The following is a 20,366-nucleotide window of genomic DNA, read 5'->3' on the forward strand; positions in this document are numbered from 1 at the left end:
GTGATTGTCTGAATTACGTTGTACTTGCCTGAAGAGATACAGAGTTGAAAAAGGCTGATTTCTCTTTTCGTTTTACATGTACTTAAGTCAAATACATGTACATGTAAACAACCTTTGCAAATTGTAGTTTGAATTAATAAAACAAAGCACTGGATTGAACCGTGTTTGTTCTTCGTTTTTTTTAAAAGGTCAACCCATGCAAATGAGCAGAATGAATCATCCTCGAGTTCCTGTCCCACCGGTAAGAAAGATTTAAAAAAGACAAGAGTGACTCTTTTTGGTGAATATGTTCTTGAGATGAGTTTGTTTCAGTTCATAAGAACTGCAGTACATTACATTGTACATTGTATATCAACATAGGCAAAACAACTTTCATAGGCTTAAAGCTGAGGGTTCAGTGTCATGATGTTTTCATGAAGCTGGCTACTTCCTGTTTTGGCTTGCATGTCAGATCATTAGTTCTTTTTGCTTTCTTTTTTTTTTTCTTTTTTATATGTATTTTCATTTTCCAGTGCAATGTAAACTTCTGTTATGTTATTAATTAAAAAAAAAATGAAGCTGGCTACACAATGAAAATTATAATCAAGTAAAGCCATGATTCTCACCGTTATGAACACAATTTCAGCATTAGTGTAGAGAAGCCTGAAAAATTCAGAACTTCAAAGGGGATTAAACCCGTGACCTTGGGATGCTGGTGCAACGCGCTAACCAACTGAGCTACATGTATGAAGCCACTGATGTTGAGAACTGGTCATTTGTGGGGTCCGATGTTCCCATGATGAATGAATCAGCCAAGGAAATGATATACATGTAATAATTATTATGAAGTGAATCATATTTTGAACTGCGATATGAAATCAAGTGAAGCTATGATCCTTGCAGTTATGAATGCAATTAATCAAATCAATTGATTCATTTTATATGTCATTTCCTACAATGGAAGTAGCAGGCTATTTTAAACTGATGTTATTGGGGACATACACTATAATAGTTTTTGAGTGCAGGACCCATTCATCCCTGAAGTAGCCCCCTTTGATGATTAAAATCAATCTTCTTGCATTGGACACAGTAAAATCTATGACTATTACATGTATTCTTAGCCTGGGAGAAAGGGACTGACTGGTTCCAGTGTTTTAGTACGTTTTACTCTGAGTAGTGGGTTATTTTCACCATGGTAGTAGCCAGCTGCCTTCTACTGATGATAGGGATAGGAAAACTATCATCATGCTGTACGTACATGTACTGTTCAATGTACTGTATATGAATGGTACATGGACTTGTTTGGGATTTTTTGTTAAGATAGAAAATTAAAAATAATTCTAAAACTTATTTAAATAATATATGCATTCATCAAATTATTAATAATGATAATAATAATAATAGTAATAATAATAATAATAATAATTATTATTATTATTATTATTATTATTATTATCATTATTTTATTTATTTATTGTCTAAAAATCATCTGATTCACCTAATTGATGCACAGAGACATTTGCACACTGTACAGTACATGTATGTACATGTACGTATTGGTAGTTATGTTTTTTCTTCTCCTAGCTAATGTGTCTGTCCTTAAAGCTAAAAGATTGTCTCAAAGAACATGTATGGCCAGAAAGAGTTGTCTACATCGTAGTCTTGTTATAATAATAATTATTAATACAGTTGTTTCCTTTCCTTAGAACTATGGTGGGATGCAGCCCCCATTTAACAGCTCAGTATCACCTGGGGTTAACATGCCAATGTAAGTCTTATGTTATTACAGTAAGTACCGGTAGTCAAATTCATGTGCACAGCTTACCCAAGCTTTTGAGACTTGATAAGGCACTTTTCAGTCAAGAAAACTTTAACAGACTAATAATATTAATAAATTCTTAATTGAAAAACTTTCTCTTGTTAAGTCCAGTTTTTTAATTTTTTGTTGCTACACAATAGTATTTATTGACATACTGTACATGACTGTAGACTAGAGTGTTTGTGAAACAGATCAAGATAACCAACAATTTTACATGCTTGTGTCTTTGGTAGTGAGAGCCCGTCTAAAAAAGCTTATCTCCTCAAATGTCAGCATTGATTTCTTTCCAGTCTTGCATGTCATTGTGCTAAGCAGCCTTGCATGTTCGTGATATGAATATTTAATGAATACTAAGAATAATTATACTTGTGCAATAGTGTACATTACGAACCCCACACTGGATACACATAATTTCTCTTAAGTTTGGTGATTAAAATTTTAATGTTTTGGTCAGAGTTGTCACATCCAGTGCCATTTGTACCTGGCAGCAGTCGCAGACAAAAATTATCTTTTTGCACCAGAAATTGAGGCTCTTGACTAGGCACTCGTACAACTTCATCACTCAACTCAAAGAAGTTGACTTGTGGTAATTACCTGTAAGTCTAAATTATATTTTTCAGTCAATTGAATTTTTTAGAAGTGAAAAGAATTTAAAGCCAGTCAGTTTGAAAAGGGATGTAACTATAATTTGCAGTGCGAGAAATGTATTTATTGCTAAAGTTAACGTGCATGTAAAATATTTCTGTTCCTTTTGTAAATCTCCCCATCCAAAGCAAACATGCCACCATTGTTCCCAGAATTTCGCTTTTTCTGTGCGGTGCAAACTATGTAAACTTGGCAGAACAAGCAGTACATTGTAATTTGGACCCATGACTGTTATGTGAGAGGCATGGGTCTATTCTCGATTTCACATCACAAACTGTTTGCATTCCTGTTTTCAAAGCAATTTTGCATTGCAAAGGAGTTTGAAAGGTAAAATCGAGAATGGACCCATGACTGCTGGTTTTGATAACATTGCACATCTTGCCAGGCAGATAAAAAGCGAAATTTTGAGGTAAATGTGGTATTTAAACATGTTTGCTTTTGATATATTTATGAGTTTAGTTGTACTAGTCTTTAAAATTTGTTTTACCTTCACAGGCCGGGCAGTAGACCTTGGAATCCCACAACATCGGTAAGGAGTGAACTGTGACTGTCTCTGGGCACTGACTTTTAACCTTGACAATGAAAAAAGTCCTGATATCACAAGAAAATCCAAACAACTTAAATATTGTTCACCTTAATAGGCATTATGGTATAATTGTTTTCTACAACTGTGTGACTTTGTACTTTTCACATACAACAACAAAATTAGTCCAAATTTGATGACATGGTTAAACGGGCATGTGACACATGAAATAACAGCTGAATTACTCTAATTTTAGTTTTGGCACATTACATTTTACCAGCACATGTGGGATACCTGAAACAAAATCTGCTACTGATAAGCCCTGCAGGGTTCATGCAACGTGATGAACAATTCCCAATCAAACCTGTTGGCTGATAGCCAGAATACCATCAGTTAGATAAACAGGATACCCTATCATACAAAAGGGCAAAGAAAGTGTACAATGTAGTTGTTTTCTAGAATGATTTGCAAAAATGCATAAGAATTTGCTGCTGGTTGCTCAGAAACGTTTTTGTTGGGGTTGGGGGGGGGGGGGTGGAGATTGTGAATGATTTCAAATAACTGAAGTAAATGGCCATTTCTCAGCTTTCAAATATTCTTCCAACTACCTTTCATGTAATTATAGCGCAGGTGATGATGTAATGTTAGCCCCATCAAGTGAATGAAGAATTATATAATAATTATAAGCTCAATAATATGTGCATTTTGATTGGTTCTCACCTATGATCTACATGTACAATATTAGTCTAGAGGACAGACGCATAGCTGGCATCAGCATCAAGAACTTTTTAATCCTTTGTTTTAAATATAGTTAAATAAAATTTAACATAGTTAACGACTAGGAGCTAGTCTGGTCAGTAGTGTTTTGCAGGCGGTTGTTAGTGTCTTGGCCGTCTGGTAGCGTTGTTCAGCGTTTTGGTGCGTTCTGTAGCGTTTGTTATAGTTACATGGTTCACGACCGGGAGCTAGTCCGGTCAGTAGCGTTTTGCAGGCGTTTGTTAGCGTTGTTATGCGTTTTTGTAGCGTTTACAGCACTCTTTAGGTTGGGGGAGCCCTGGGGCTGACATGGTTCAGCGGTATTCCTGCGTAGTGCATGCGTTGTCCAATGTGCTTGCAGCGTGTTTGTTGGCGTGGCGTTGTGAGTCGGTTTAGGAGTTTAGTGGTTCTCGGCGTTCTTCTTCTCGCTTCGTTGGCTATCTCGGTCGCTGTCCAGGTTGAAATAGAAGTTCTTCGATCTTCGACCGTCTCCATCTCGTCTTCACCGCCGTGTTGTGGTTCGTCTTACCTTCTCTTGTACCAGTTCCGATAGTCGGCTCGTCGCTCAGATAGCGTGGCGTTTCTTTGGCGGGCTTAGTGTAGCGGTTCCCAGTTGTGGTCAACAAAAGAAAAACAACAATAGAGAAAACACAAGGATTTCTTCCGTCATCGACCGTGGTTTCCTCGCCCTCTGTCGTGTCTGTTGGTTTTTCTTTACTCGCTCATCGCTCTTTCGTGCTTCGGACCATCGTGTGCTCCGATACGTTTATTTTGGCGGGCTTAGTGTAGCGGTTCCCAGTTGTGGTCAACAAAGGAATAAATTCTAAGGATTTCGTCAGTCATCGACCAGGGTTTTTTCTTCGGCGGCTGTCGTGTTTATTGGTTTGTCTTTCCTTCACTCGTCGCTCTTTCGTCCCTGGACCGTAGTGTGCTCGCCGATCCGTTAGCGTGGCTAAAGGATTTCGTCCTTCATCGCCCGCGGTTTTTTCTCGCTCTCTGTCGTGTTTGTTGGTTCGTTTTTCACTTCTTTTTCGTGGTCGCCTCTAACTCGCTCGTCGCTGGTTGGTGTTCGATCATACATCATGCCGAACCCACCTCGTTCAACCAACAATAGCTTGTCCGCTGGACTTCGTTCGGAGGACATACCTCTCTTGTCCCCCGCGCCGATGGTGGTTTCTACGGCTCCCTCTGGCCCCGTGGCGCCTTTGGCCGTCGATTCGATCGCCGAGGCTGTTGTTCGCGCGCTTGGAAGCACCCTTCCGACTATCATCTCTTCAATTCAAGGGAGCGCCCCCTCGCCATTACCCCCTTCCGTCCTTGGCACTTCTGTTGGCGTCACTCCATCTAGCTCCTCTGGATCGACTGCTGTTTCTTGTGATGTCAATGTCTCGTCTATGGCTTTTGGGGCGTCATCAGGTACGTTTACTTTGCCGGCCTTCATTCCTACCTTTTCTCCTGTGTCGGCCATCACTGACTCAAGCTCGGCCCGCTTCATGGCCCCCATTACCTCTCCATTTGCGAGTCCTAGTGTATCCGGCAGCCTGCCAAGTTTTGGTAACTCTGGATCAGTGCCTACGTCTGAGAAGGCTTTCATTGTTGGTCCTGGTCATGCACCAGTCCCGGCAAAATTGGCCAAGAAGATCATCGAGGGCCAGTTCGTGGAGTTGGCGGATCTACTTACAGTCAATATCCGAGCTGGGGATCAGGAACCACAGACCTTCCTGGAGGGTAAACTCCTGGTGTCCAACGTAAAACGCAGGCAGGTTGAAATCAAGGATATTCTTACTTGGACTGAGGCCTTCACGATTTTCCAGCTGGTCCTGTGTGCCTCTCACCCCCTGCGTTGGTTAGACTTGACCAGATATAAGCTGCTCATTATTCAAACAGCCCGCCAATATCCAGGTCTGGCTTGGCTTGAATACGATCTGGCCTTCAGAAGGGATGCCGCTGCCTCGGGCCTTACGGATTGGTCCAAAATGAATTTGGATCTGTATAGTTTTCATTTGCGTTTGCCAGCATCGTCCTCACTGCAACCAAGGCCGTCTTCCCTTTCCGGGTTTCCTCAGTCTTCCTCAGACAGCCCAGACTCCCACCGACGCACACCATTCTGCCATTCCTGGAATGAAGGGAAATGCCGGTGGCTATTTGGGAAGTGCAAGTTCCGCCACAACTGCAGCAATTGCGAGGGAGAGCATACCAAGGCTAACTGCCCCTTTCCCCGCTCAGCTGGATTTCGTTCCCGTTCCCGCTCCCCCTCCCCTGGAGGGAGCAGGGGACAGTACTGAGGGGCGAGGTTCGCCCAGTGTTGTGTTTGTACATAGTTTGAATGATGTGATTGCGTTGCCTCGCCAGCCGAATGGATTGCCTCAGTTGGCAAAGTTGTTTTGTCCTGTTCCAGTTTCAGTTCCAGTCTCAGTTCCCGTTTCTGTGCCAGTTAAGCCCAGCGTTCCAGTTGTTGTCTCTTTTGCCCCGTTATCTCCGGTGTCTCAGGTCACACCATTACAGTTGGATCAATTTCAAGCCGAATTATGCCACCATCCCAACAAGTCAGCTGTGGCATTTGTGACTTCTGGCATACGGGATGGATTTCGGATAGGCTTTGACCCATCCTTGGTGTCCCTCAAATCTGCATCTTCAAACATGCGTAGCTCTGCTGAGCACCCATCAGTGATTGACTCCTACTTGCAAGCTGAAGTCTCTTCTGGCAGGGTGGCAGGTCCTTTTCCAGTGCCCCCGCTTCCGTCATTGCAAATAAGTCGTTTCGGGGTGATCCCCAAAACTAATCAGCCTGGGAAGTGGCGTCTCATTTTAGACCTATCATCCCCAGAGGGGCAAAGCGTCAATGACGGCATCCCTAAGCCCCCGTTTACAGTTCAGTATGTTTCAGTGGATGCTTTCATTGATGGCATAATGTCTCTGGGTCGAGGAACGTTAATGGCCAAGTTCGACGTGGCCAGTGCATATCGGAATGTGGCTATCCACCCAGACGATCGCCCCCTTCTTGGCATGAAGTGGCGTGGGCAATATTTTGTGGATTTGGTGCTCCCTTTTGGGCTGCGTTCAGCACCATTTATTTTCACCGCCATTGCAGACCTGGTTGAATGGATCCTGGTTCACAATTATGAGGTTACATTTCTCCGTCATTACTTGGACGATTTCCTCACTTTGGGCCCACCGGCGTCCCCTGTGTGCCACAACAACCTTCAAACCTGCGTTCGTCTGTGTTCAAAACTTGGCCTTCCCCTTAATCCAGATAAGTTGGAGGGACCCGCGACTCGTCTTACAATCCTTGGGATTGAACTTGACTCCGAGAACCTTCAGGCTCGCCTTCCGACTGACAAGAGAGATAGGATTGTTTCACTGTTAGATGAGTGGTCGGAAAAACGTTTTTGTAAACGTCGCGAGCTGGAATCCCTGATTGGCCATCTCCATCACGCCTGCAAGGTCGCCCCACAGGGTAGGACATTCCGTCGTCGGATGATCGACTTGCTTTGTGCCTTTCGCCGTGATGATCACCCCATTAGGCTTAACCAGGAATTTCGGCGGGATTTAACCTGGTGGCGGGAACTGTTCCAAACTTAAGATGGCCTCAGTTTTTTCTGCATGCCCACATGGGCACCTCTCCCGGACTTCCAGGTCTCATCGGATGCAGCGGGCTCTTTGGGCTATGGAGCTATTTTTAAATCCCACTGGTTTGCTGGTGCCTGGTCAGCTGCACAAAGTTCCTCATCTATAGCGTACAAGGAGCTCTTCCCAATTGTAGTGGCAGCCTATCTGTGGGGCTGTCAGTGGGTATCTCGGCGGGTCGAGTTCTTTTGTGACAACGAGTCTGTGGTGGCTGTACTTAAGTCTGGCACCTCGCGGGACAAAAACCTAATGGTGTTGCTGCGTTATTTGACTATGCTGGCCATCCATCATTCCTTCTCATTTACAGCTTCATCTCTTCGAGGCAAAGCTAATCCAGTTGCTGATGCACTCTCTCGATTCCAATTTCAGCGGTTCAGACGCCTGGAGCCACAGGCCGACCCAACCCCGTCTCCTATTCCTGCTTCCCTTCTGGCAGCGCTTCAGATGCCTTGACTCAGAAGTGTCGGTTCTTACTTACCCAAGGTCTTGCACCTTCCACCCGACGAGTGTACCGATCCGCCCAACGTTGATTTACAGACTTTTGCCGCCAGGATGGTCGTGCAAACCAGGATGGCTCCATCCCCCCAGCCACTGAGGAGACTCTCATGCGCTTTGCTTCCTTCCTGGCCGACAACCTGAACCATTCCTCCATCAAGGTCTATCTATCAGCAGTGCGCTCCCTTCACATTGACCATGGCCTTCCCGACCCGCTAGTCAACTGTCTTCGTTTGCAGCGTCTGCTAAGGGGTATTAAGCGAGTTCAAGGTCCAGTGTCACCCAGGCGCCTACCTATCACCGTTGATCTTCTGAAGGTCATTCAGTGCTCTTTGGACCTGTCTACTAGAGACCATGTGATGTTGTGGGCTGCGTGCTGCTTGGCATTTTTTGGGTTTTTGCGTGCGGGCGAATTCATGGTCAACTCGGCCTTTGATCCTCACACCCATATGACTGTTAGCGACCTGCAAGCGGACTCCTTGGTGAATCCCTCTTGTTTCAAAGTCCGTATCAAGTGTTCCAAGACAGACCCCTTCCGTGCGGGTTGTGATATCTACTTGGGGCGTGGCTCGGGCTCTGTGTGCCCCATAACAGCGTTGGGCACGTACTTGTCTCTGCGTGGGTCTGCTCCAGGGCCCCTGTTCTTGTTTAGTGATGGTCGTCCTCTTACCCGGCAGCAGCTATCATCCTTTTTGCAGTCTACCCTACATGGGGCTGGGTACTCCGGCGCCTACTCCGGCCATAGTTTCCGGATTGGGGCGGCGACCACTGCAGCGGCACGTGGTGTTCCGGATCACCTGATCAAAACCTTGGGGCGTTGGTCGAGCGAGGCATACCAGATCTATATCAGAACACCAGTTAGTTCCATTGTCCGTGTTTCCTCCCAGTTGGTGGCGTAACAGGTAGTGGATTTCTCTGGTTACCAGCGGGGGTGGGTGCCTCAGGTTTGGGCTATCGGGGGCTTAGGCCTAGTTGCCCCGAGCCCCCTCGCTCCGGGTTCTTCTTACCCGGAGATCCCTTCGGCATGGCGCGGGGAGCTCGTGGCTTGGTTGCGGGTTGGGCAGGCCAGTCGAGTGTTCTAGCGCCTTGGGGATGTGACTGCGGTTGCAACCCCAGGCTTCCTGGGCACCTACCCTCCACTGGCGACGTGGGCGTTAAATATAGTTAAATAAAATTTAACATAGTTAACGACTAGGAGCTAGTCTGGTCAGTAGTGTTTTGCAGGCGGTTGTTAGTGTCTTGGCCGTCTGGTAGCGTTGTTCAGCGTTTTGGTGCGTTCTGTAGCGTTTGTTATAGTTACATGGTTCACGACCGGGAGCTAGTCCGGTCAGTAGCGTTTTGCAGGCGTTTGTTAGCGTTGTTATGCGTTTTTGTAGCGTTTGCAGCACTCTTTAGGTTGGGGGAGCCCTGGGGCTGACATGGTTCAGCGGTATTCCTGCGTAGTGCATGCGTTGTCCAATGTGCTTGCAGCGTGTTTGTTGGCGTGGCGTTGTGAGTCGGTTTAGGAGTTTAGTGGTTCTCGGCGTTCCCTCCCTCTCCCCCCCCTTTCTTTTTTTTTGTGCTCTTTTTTTTTGTGTGTTATTATTATTATTATTATTATTATTATTATTATTATTATTATTCCACTGAGCTATCTGGCTCAAGTGTGACGGGTGCCTTAGGGGGGCCTGGCGCGGGGGGCTCGTGGCTTGGTTGCGGGTTGGGCAGGCCAGTCGGGTGTTCTAGCGCCTTGGGGATGTGACTGCGGTTGCAGCCCCCAGGCTTCCTGGGCACCTACCCTCCACTGGCGACGTGGGCGTTAACTAAAACAAAGAGATTACATTTTGCTGTGTGTCTGTTCAGTGATCATCACAGAAGACATCAAAATCTGGTAAGATCATCAGTGACAACTCAGCTATTGCCTCGTGTGCCACTTTTTTGTTGTTACCACATTTTAACGTCATCTGTGATCTATTACTGAACAGATGCAGGGCCACATGAAATCTACATTGCATTTGTTAAAATGTATCTTTTTTGATATTAAAAACTGAATTATGGACATCAGATTTCCAGCATTTTCATTGGCTTGCCGGACACAGGCTATCAGTTCAGGCTATCCCTGCTGTACCTGATAATTATGGTCAAGGAATGTGTATGCAATAAAGCGAGCTGAAAACGTTTTTGTAGCTGTGACAAAAAATTGCAGGCAAAAGCCCTTTTGGACTGGAATTGACCGAGGCAGAAATCGATGCTTTAGTCGACAATACATGGAATAGTTGTTGATCCTTGTTGGTCAGCAATCTCTTCATATCCAACGCGTCCTCGCAGAATAATTGTAGAATAATCAATGAGGAATCTTGATGCTCAGAAAAAATCTGAGTGCTCCTCAGCAGGGCTCAAACCTACGACATTCCGATTACAAAAAAAAAATATTCTTTTCAATTATTTACCAGCCTGAGGGTAAACATTTCACAATCTTGACTTGAATTGTGAGCACTATTCACTTCAGGCAATCTCAATCCTAGCGGTAAAGTGGGACAATTGCAACATGAACCTAGTTTGATGACCTTGCCTCCTTGAGTCTCCTATAGCTCAGTGGTAAAACCTCTGAACTATTCGTCAGAAGGTCGTAGGTTAGACTCTGCAAGGGACCACTCCAATTTTTTTTTCTGAACTTTCTCATGTCACCAGGTTCAAGGCTTGTTCTGACCACCTGTTGAATTTGTTCCTGGTAGTCCCTGGTTCAACTTCTTGGCCGCACTTTAAATAGCCAACTGGTTTGCCTACAGCCAGTTGGGATTCTTAACAGTTGTTGTTGATATTGTGTTCTGTCGTTTTGTTGATTGTTTCATTGGCTCTGGAAAGCGCTTATGGGGAGTGGTCAATTATGTATTGTATTGTATTGTATTTTATTGTATTGTATTGTGTCATGGACAAAAATAGACACATTTCTTCATACCTTTAATGTACTTATGAGATAACTTACCTTTAGATTTTGTCATAAATGATTAAGTTTTTATGTTAGTTGTACAGTCCTATTTATCCATCAGTGTCTCATACATGTATGTTACTTGTCAGTAAACTGTCAGTTGACAGGTTACCGACAGTCCTGAACTTTTGATTTGTGAAGCTTTTCAAAAATTATGCAATTTTGGATGGGGTAATTGATTCGCTTTGAAACAATACAATCATGTAGGTCTCATGCTATTAACAATGATGATTGATGTACTAATAATAGCAATGATAATTTCATACCAAGGACATTTGCTGACAATATTGCTTTTTGTTATGACAGGTCGCTGGTCCACTAGGGACACCAATAATGGCCAGCCCTCAAGGTCTGTACAAAATTTTTTTAAGTTTAACCCATTGAGTCCTGAATGCACCCCCTCCCTTCCGTGATGAGTGAAATCTTGCTCCAGACTATCACATTATGACCAGCTGTCACCTGTTTCAGACCCAGCAAGTACTGGAAGTGAATCCATGTATGCAATGATGAAGTCTGTCCCTGGAGGAAGCATTCCGGCAGTAATAATTTTATGCTCTTTGCGTACATTTACATTAATATTATTTTATTTTCTATTGTTTTCCCAAGGATTGCCCCAATACCCACCCTTAGTCCTTTGTTTCCTGTCAGTGTGTTTGCCATACCGTCATGCAAGTTTTTGTTTTCTGTTGCAGTACATGGGAGGTGGTCCTGAACCCCCGCTACCTCTAGGAGCCCAGGAGGCTCCTCTAGTCATGAATGGTAAGAGAGAGTTTAAATAACAAATTATGTATTTATTAACTGGAACTGGCCCCCATTGAGGAGTAAAATTGTCTGGTGTTAGACAGAATAAAATCTTTAAGTGTCAATCTTAGGAATGAAAAGATGAAGTTTGGTGCTTACTAATTCAAAGGTACATGTAGTTTTGCGTGGTTGTATGAATATGCTGCCAGTAAAAGCAGGTCTTAAGTTCAAGTGTTCTAGTAATCTAAAAAGAAAATTGAGGGGAACCAGGCATTTAAATTCAAAGATAATTGATCAAGAATATTTGTTAAAAGCTTTAAAATACAAAGCACTGTATTGTGTTCCCTTCCAAATTGAAGCTTAATTATCTCCGAATTATGCATGGTTATCCCCCCAATTTTCTTTTTGGATACCAAGAGCACTTGCTAAGTTTGGCTTTCTCCACATAGTTGTAAGCGGTGCCAAAATATCACTACATTAGTAAACACTACCGATAGGAAATCCGAGTATCTGGAGATGTGCAGGATGTATGTGCAATAACAATAGTAGGCACCATCCTTAAAAGAATACAATACAATACAATACATACTTAATTGACTGCGCCCCATAGGGGCTTTTCAGGGCCAATGAAACACAATGAAACGACAGAACAGAACAACAGCAACTGTTAAGAATCCCAACTGGCTGGAGGCAAACCAGTTGGCTATTTACAAGTGCAGCTGGGAAATTGAACCAGGGACTACCAGGATCAAATTCAACGAGTGGTCAGAGCGGGTCTTGAACCCGGGATCTCCGGATCTGAAGGCAAGCGCCCTAACCACTGGGCCACACTTTTCCAATGAATTAATCACTAGCTTACTGGCTTAACTATGATCAGGCTAGGAATCTTGATGAAGTATTGTTAACTTTGTATAGTTCGACGCACAACCATATTTGGTAAATCATGTGACCAAAACAGAGAATGCCTAAAAACTCAGCGAATTAACTGTTTTTCACAAATTTTTAACGCAGCAGTATGAGAACATCCTGACATAAAATAGATTTTACAAATTATTCTCAAAAAAATTATGATGTCATAAGGCCCTCCTTTGATACACTTTTCAAAATATCAGTTCCTTTTTTTTTGTCGAATTAGAAATTCCATGCTACAGTTCACGAAAAAAAGGCCTCTTCCTTTCATTTCCTGGGAGCTTTTACCTGTTTTTCACTGAAATGCATGGCACCTTCTGATTCCATGATTGAAAAAGATTCTTCATACATGTAGAACCATCCATGCAACCTTTTTGTCGGGCTCTTTGACTAAAAACCTTCCTTAGCAACCATTGTCTTTCTGTAGTTAAGTGCCACCCCCCTTAAACATTCAAAAAACTCAAGGTGGTGGAGGTTGATACAATCTGTTACTCTACTCAAAGCAGCTGCTTATTTAAAATTCTATTGAAACCCCTGGACTTTCAAATAATCAATGTGTTAACCCTTTCCTGCCTGAGGGGGGCCCCATTGATGAGTAAAGTTGTCTGGCATTAGACAGAGTGAAATCTAGAAGTGCCAGTCTTGGGTCAGGAAAGGGTTTAAATGGGGACATTTTTTGAGTGGACCTAATTGATGTTGTTGACCGTTTCCTGCCTGATCTGTTTTGATTGTTACTGTGAAACAACCTGCACTTTCATCCTTGTTTTATTTTCAAACAAGACGGAGAATGTTGAGGTACTTCTGTAATGATGTTCATTGATGATTGTAAAGTAACATTTTGTTTCAGATTCAAACCCTGATATGGATGGCCTTCCTAAGGTATTTATACAGTAACTTTCTTGTAAATTTGCTGTTTCTGTTTTGTGCAAAAAAATGCGTGTAGCTTCATTTCCTGTTATTTGCTCGTGAGTTTCTAAAAAATGGCAGCTCCATTGCTTGACTGATACCTTTTTATGGATCTCCTCTTTCTTGTTGTTGATGCCTTCATCTTCAAGTAAACTGCAGAATACCCGACCACTCTTTTGTTCTTGTACATAGCTCTCCGTAACGTGGAGCTCGTGTTCATGTTTATTGTTTTGCTGAAAGTTGGATTTTTATATCACTAAATTAAACGATTTAATTTGATTTTAAAGAAGACTGCATGTCTTTAAGGAAGGAAGGGTTAATGAGCGAAATTTGATAGCGTTTGATGTATTAAACTGACCAGTACATGTGCTTGTGTTGTCTGTAGGATAATCAGAATGATCACAATCCTGGTACCCCTGGGGAGAGGAATGGACAGTTTGGCAATTTACTGCCATTCTCACAAGATAATGTAAGTGTGTTCTTTTCTGATAATTTTAGGGTTAAAATTCTGGTCGATTATCAATTAAGATATTTGAAACGGGAAGCCGTAACTTAGAAGAAATCTAATAAAAAGGAAGATCGTTATCTTAGACATCACGAGGAGTATTGTCCTCATGCCATATTCGAAACGAAAAAAGAAATATCGTTATGTTAAACATAATCAAGTGTCCTCATCCCTTAAATCAGACCCGTAATGATAGTCGGGGAGCCACAAATGTGACCCGTATGCGTTAATTGCATGAGGTAATCTATAAGCCATGTGAACATTAGCACTTAAATATTGACACGGAGCACTGTGTGAAGCTATTTTATTAAAGATTTTAGTTGGAACACATGTACAACCAGGTTTTTGTTTCGATAGAGCCTGTTTTTTCACTTGACAGGTTGAACTTTGCTTATTAACAAATGTTACGTGAAAGATCGCCAAACAAATTTTGCGAAAGGTCTGGGTTTAAATTCTGTGGAGTTAGTTCATTTGTTGAAAATGGTGTAGCTACCGCGCCTGGAATTTCAGACCTTGTTTCTATTTTCTTGGGGCCAAGTAGAAACAAAGGCCTGGAAAGTCAGCCTAATGAATAATAAATAATATGGTTAAATGATCCTGGGTGGAATCCATGTTCGTCCAGCGTCGAAGACTGCCAATCCGTTTTCCTTTTTCCTCCGTTATGACATGACAACAAACATTAAATCAATAGCTGTCAAAATACACCTGCAACTGTAGCAACCATACTCTATTCGCTCTCCTGCCAGACACTTGAAAAGGTTCACCCGCTCGGAAATTCTGGAAGAATGCCGTATGCGTTTGTCGTATCGTATCGGGAACTTTTTTTTACTTCTTTACCACGGACTGCTCTTATCAGAGCCGCAAATCTTAGAAATAGGTCAAAGTACGTCATCTGAACCCAACAGACCATGTGACTGGTGGAATGAGAAAATTAAATGACTGACTGACAATAGTTGCTCCGTTTCCGGTGTACCGTATAAGTTGTACGGGCTCCACCCTGGATGATCACCAGAAAGTGACATTTAGGTTAAAAGGTCGAATGCGGAGGTTGTAAGCTCGAACATTGCGGCACACGCATTTAAATTTTTTGGAAACGGAAGGCAACGGTGAACTTTGTGTGACTCTTCATGTCCTCGTTCGTTAAATCTGGAACCCACATGCGTTTTACCTTATTCCAAAATGACTGTCATTCTGATACCCTTTTTTGTTCAAGCCATTTCCAGATGCCTCTGATCAAAATTCAGAAAGTCAGTAAGTAGCGGTCATTTTGGAATTAGGCCAATGAAACATAGCGCAGCAAATAAGCAATTCTTTGCAAAAACAAGTATGAAACCAAGCATTCTGATTGGTCAGTGAGCAAAGACGGTCACAAAAAGCCAATCAAATCCGAGCCCTAGATGTCGCAGTTTTTGCGTAAATTGCGTGATACTCTGCTTAACCATTCCGACTTTTTTCATGTATGTATTTTTAATAAGTAATCATGAATAAGTAATCACATGATTTTTCTTGTGCTATTTGGAATACATAAGATTTTTTTTTTTCGAAGACTACAGATTGCACTCGCCCTACGGGATCTTGCAATTTTCACCTTTGGAAGAATTTATTATAGCTTATTTTTTCATTACGTCATCGCGGCCATGTTGGTGGACAAGAACAAAAGATTTCTCATTTGCTCCTTGTGTTCTTCCACCAGCACTTGTACTTCACATCATTGTTATCTTTGTCTCTAAGAAATATATAATAACCCAAGTTATTCGCGCATTTTGATTGTTTCTTGCCTGTGATCTATTAGAGGACAGACGCACGATTGACGTCACCATCTCAAAGTTTTCCGAATAAAGTTTAATTCTTTATCATATAAAACAAATAGATTCCATGTTACCATGCGTCTGTTCAGTAATAGATCACAGAAGACGACGTCAAACTGTGGTAAGAACATCAGTGACACATTCGGCTATCGCCTCGTGTGCCAATCTATTTGTTAATTAGCCTGCTTGCAGGCAGTTGATGTACTTTTCTGTAGAGAGGGTGTGAAAACATAACCTTTTCACATTCTCTCTAAAGAAAGTATGCCTGATCGCAGGTTATTGTCGCCACGAAACACTATCAGACGCCATATTGGAAGAGCATGGGACAGGTCCGGGCCGCGTGACAAAACGACAGGTCGAACGTCTAGAAATTTAACACTAAACGAAAGAATGAATGCAACTGTTACAGAAGTTTCCAGCTCCAATCTACAGCTGAAATGTAAAAAAATTATGCGAGTGTCATGAAACAGCATAAGTTACACAACCATGCATGAAACGTGTTTCACACGGACATCTGGTGTGAACGACCCAATAAAAAACATGTTTCGGCAAAGCATGTTTCCTTGAAACATGTTTACTCTAATCATGTTTCCGCTTTAATTTGAACACAGCTTAAAACAGTGACTTTGAAGGAGAGAGTATAGCGAACCAAAAAATTAAATTAATGTTTGACCAGTGCAGAGACTTGTTAAGTAGGGAGGGCAGTGCATGGGGCAGTGTAGAAATATCTCGGAATCGAAAGCTCCTTTTTAGTTATTGTTTGTTCGTTTTATTTAACGAGAGCTTTAATTTCCTTTCAGGATCACTGTGAATCGGTTGCGATCTTAAAGATCAAAGAAAGCATGCAAGAAGAAGCAAGAAGATTTGAAAATGTCGATGGAACGACGGACCATCAAGGAGAGTTTTTCATGCAATAACAGCTAGAGAACTTTCGCCTTTGTATATTTGCCAACCACTACCCAAAGATTTGTAGAAAACAACTGTACTTGATCTACGGAGTTTGCAGTGGGAGAACAACCCCGCTATCGCTAAACGCCTTCTTCTCTTGTGCCAGGGAAGACGAGTCCAAAGTAGATGTCTCTAAATTAAGGTTATATTATATAGAAAGGGAAATATGTTTGTATAGTCCATCGCTTACGTTGTGGCTTATAATTAATAATATACGGACAGTTGTTGGGTGTTTGTGTAGAATAATAGGCGAGTTCTTTGGGACAAGAAAGCTTTCATATCTTATCAGGAATGAATGAGTTTGCTGCTTCAGTGTAGTGTACAATAAGGGACAAAAGGGAAAGCACTGCGCGCGAGTCAGGTGTTTTTGGTCTGCTTAGTTTAATTAAACGGTGACTCCAGATCGTTGGCCAGTCAAGAACCACAGTCTTGATTCTATGTTGCGCTTGTTTGTGATTTGTGTTGTAGCGTGAAAGTACTGCTATGGAACATGGCGGGCTTTGCATGCTGGGAGGATTAATTCTATCAAACGTACGGGACCTATATGAACATTTTGTAAACGTTCGCCAACCAACAAATCTTTCAACTCGTTTGGGAAAGTAGTAAATTAAACATTTTTTTTGTTTCTGAACGAAATATCGGGGGGTGGGGGGGGGGGGAGGGCAGGTCTTGGGTCTGCAAAACGTAATATGATTGATGTGATAACAATTGTAAGAGTATTTGAAAGAACTAATTTTTAAAAGCAAAATAACTATACCTTGGGGAAAAGTTGTGTACATTACGGATAATGAGACGCTGATAGTATTTAACTCGTGAAGGAGGATGCAATGTTTAATCCACCTCTGTCTGTGTGAAGTAACGAGCAAATTATGCAAACAACAAAGAAAGAGAATTTGAGATTATCGGACACAACTTTTTTTTTTTTGCGGGTTAGATAAAATCGCTCATCTGTGCCGTGAATAGCAAGATGAAACTGTATAAAGACCTTCTACAATATATAATTCAACTGTCCAGTATATTAATACACTTTGAGATCATGTTGATTAAAGAAATTGTCAATGAAATCCTACTAGTAAGATTCGCCCTCAATCTGTAGTTTCTGCTGTCCTGTCATGAGTTCTCAGCATCGTCAACGGTAACTCAGCTGAAATGACTCACAGGCCATTGTGAACAACAAGAAAACAAAGAAATGTGTTTTAATAAGTAATTTTTTACGGGGAGGTCTTGGTTTTCCGGGTCTTAAGCTTCGATCTTCGTTTTCCACACCCCAAGCATTATCCAACCACGTCCTTTGTACTGGGGCCTCACCGCCTGGTATATTAATATGAATTTGAAAGGCTTTGTCAAAACGGGCGAAAAACTTAGAAATTACAGAAAGGAAACTTGGAGGAAGCAACTAAAATCGACCGAAAAACTACTCGTGATGAATAAAGGACGGCGAAAGAGCTCAGATGAACAATTGTCCTTAGCAAGTTTGTTTCTTTTTTGCGCTATAAAAAAGCATCGTTTTTATATCGGAAAAAATCTCCCTTCTTCTTGTGGGCTTCTTTCTAAAGCTCTTTGGACGAGCAAAGAAAAAAGAAAAGTTGTCAAACTGCGATCCTCGCATGCTGAAGATGTCTTGTATCATACGTCAGGGTCGGCCAGGGTTTTGGAGTATATACGGTATACAGGGGCTTTTTAAATCGGGTATACGGTATATTGCAGTTAAAAGACGAGTATTCGGCTTATCACTTTCTTTGCATTTCAGGTATACGGTATACAATGCTTCCATTAATTTTGGTTACGTACATTTGGATGAATTTTGGGTATTTTTGGGTATTTTGGCGATATTTTTTTCGGGTATACTGGTATAACACTACCCCCCGTTTTCAGTCCCACATCAGCTCATTTGTGTAAAAGGAAGCTTCATATAGATTCTTGTGCACAGTTGTACTCAAGGCTCGGGTATACAAATCTGTGGTGAAAATAGGCATCCACAACTTAACACAGTTACTTCTGTATAGTTTCAAATGCAGGAGCAAAAGCTAGAGTGACTGTGTAAACAAAGGCACAGAAACCTTAGCCTTAACTTAAGATTTTGCTCCCGATGGCAAATTTTTGTCGTGTGCAACACAAAATTAAAGCTGTATTTTCAGTCCAAAATATTTTGTTGCAGATCCAAATTCTTTAATTAATGGCCGCATCACAAAATTTGTTGTTATCTTCCAGAATTTTGGGGGTGATTACATTTTTTTTGTACGTTGAAATTATTATTATTATTATTATTATTATTATTATTATTATTATTACGTAATCATATATAATTAATATGATTACGTACTATTATTATCAATATTATCAGAAACCCATAAGGGTTGAAACGTGTAACGCGCGTTCACAGCTTCCGAATATTCAGTGCGAACTGATTGGTTGAATGTTTCAGTGCTAAGTACCATATTTGGAAACCCCTCGCTCTTGTTGTTCCAAATATGGTACTTACCAAATTGAATATTCAGAAGCTTGTTTGCCAGCACACAAGGGGCCGTTACACGTTTCAACCCTTATGGGTTTCTAATATTATGATTACTATTCTTAGGGCGCGTTCGATTGACCCTATTCCGGAATAAGAATACGTGGAGTGATGATTTAAAACACTATGTGTAACGTTTTGCAGAAACAAGCACAATAAAGCTATGTTCAAAATAGCATTTTAGCAGATGTTTGATAATATTAATATGAATCTCCGCAAAAACGAAGGATTTCTAACTTCTATTCCATGTATTCCTATTCCGGAATACGGTCAATCGAACGCGCCCTTAGTCTCGCTATGTACACTAGCAATTTAATTCTATGAATGACTAATTCTTGTAGCATCAACATTCATTTGGAGTAGAAAAGGGTATAGAAATGTGTACGTTGTTTAGATGTTTTCATATTTAAGCCTTCTCACTTCTCGAAAAAAAAAAGTACAATGTTGGTGACTGGAAAATACATATTGGTGTCTGCTGTACAGGTATACGACAGAGTTAACTGTTGTTGCTTCCCCCATTCAGTGTCCTTAATCAAAAACCTTTTACTTTCATAAAGGAACTCTCTTCAAGTCTTAGGGAGGAAGGAAAATCCCTTCTAAGCTCATTTATTTTCGACATTAGCATGCAGTACCCACCTCCAGTCTCCCAGTGGCTTTTTTTGGATCTTCAAAGAAACAGGACTTATTTATTCTGCGCCATAGACCTCTTTCATAATGGCAGCCAAATAAAATATTCTTCTGTTTTAATACTAACAAGACGCCTACAAGGGCGTATCCGTGGAATGCGCAAACAGTTAACACAAACTGTCCAGTTACAGTGAACTTCAAGTACAGGTAGACTTCGGAAAATGGCGAAAGATTACTAGAAAGATACATCTGTAATATAACTTAAAGTTTTTTGTTGTAAAAACTCATTACTAATGTTACTAAATTTGCAAATGCAAACAACGAAGCCCTATTAGCAGGTTATCAGGATACGGGATCTTTTATTTATTTATTTTTTGGAAGGAGACTTAATTCAAATCCTACAGTTTTACTTGCTTCGTTAACTCCTTTCATCCAAAAATTACAGGATCAGCCTTAAATCATCCGAAAAACTTATTACAAATCACAGTTCAACAACTTATCATCCTGGGCCAGTTGTTCAGAAACTGGGTTTTAAAACGAGTTTTATCCTCTACTCCCAAATGCTGTTCAAGGCTGATATTCAGAAAAACTTTACATT

The 20,366-nt window shown here is 41.6% G+C and overlaps 1 protein-coding gene across 1 annotated transcript in view; it reads left to right on the forward strand.

Annotated features, from left to right (window-relative positions):
- LOC137973962 (single-stranded DNA-binding protein 3-like) overlaps positions 1-17,693 on the forward strand; it is a 22,857-nt gene extending 5,164 nt beyond the window's left edge. The window contains exons 4-11 of the mRNA XM_068820871.1: positions 1,686-1,747; positions 2,939-2,972; positions 11,119-11,161; positions 11,281-11,351; positions 11,505-11,571; positions 13,310-13,341; positions 13,754-13,837; positions 16,482-17,693. Of these exons, the coding sequence (XP_068676972.1) occupies positions 1,686-1,747; positions 2,939-2,972; positions 11,119-11,161; positions 11,281-11,351; positions 11,505-11,571; positions 13,310-13,341; positions 13,754-13,837; positions 16,482-16,598 (510 nt within the window). The 3' untranslated portion in view covers positions 16,599-17,693. The remainder of the gene's footprint in view (positions 1-1,685; positions 1,748-2,938; positions 2,973-11,118; positions 11,162-11,280; positions 11,352-11,504; positions 11,572-13,309; positions 13,342-13,753; positions 13,838-16,481) is intronic.
- The last annotated feature ends 2,673 nt before the right edge of the window (positions 17,694-20,366 follow it).

Source organism: Montipora foliosa, chromosome 10 (assembly GCF_036669935.1).
Source record: "Montipora foliosa isolate CH-2021 chromosome 10, ASM3666993v2, whole genome shotgun sequence".
In the NCBI taxonomy this organism is placed as follows: Eukaryota; Metazoa; Cnidaria; class Anthozoa; order Scleractinia; family Acroporidae; genus Montipora; species Montipora foliosa.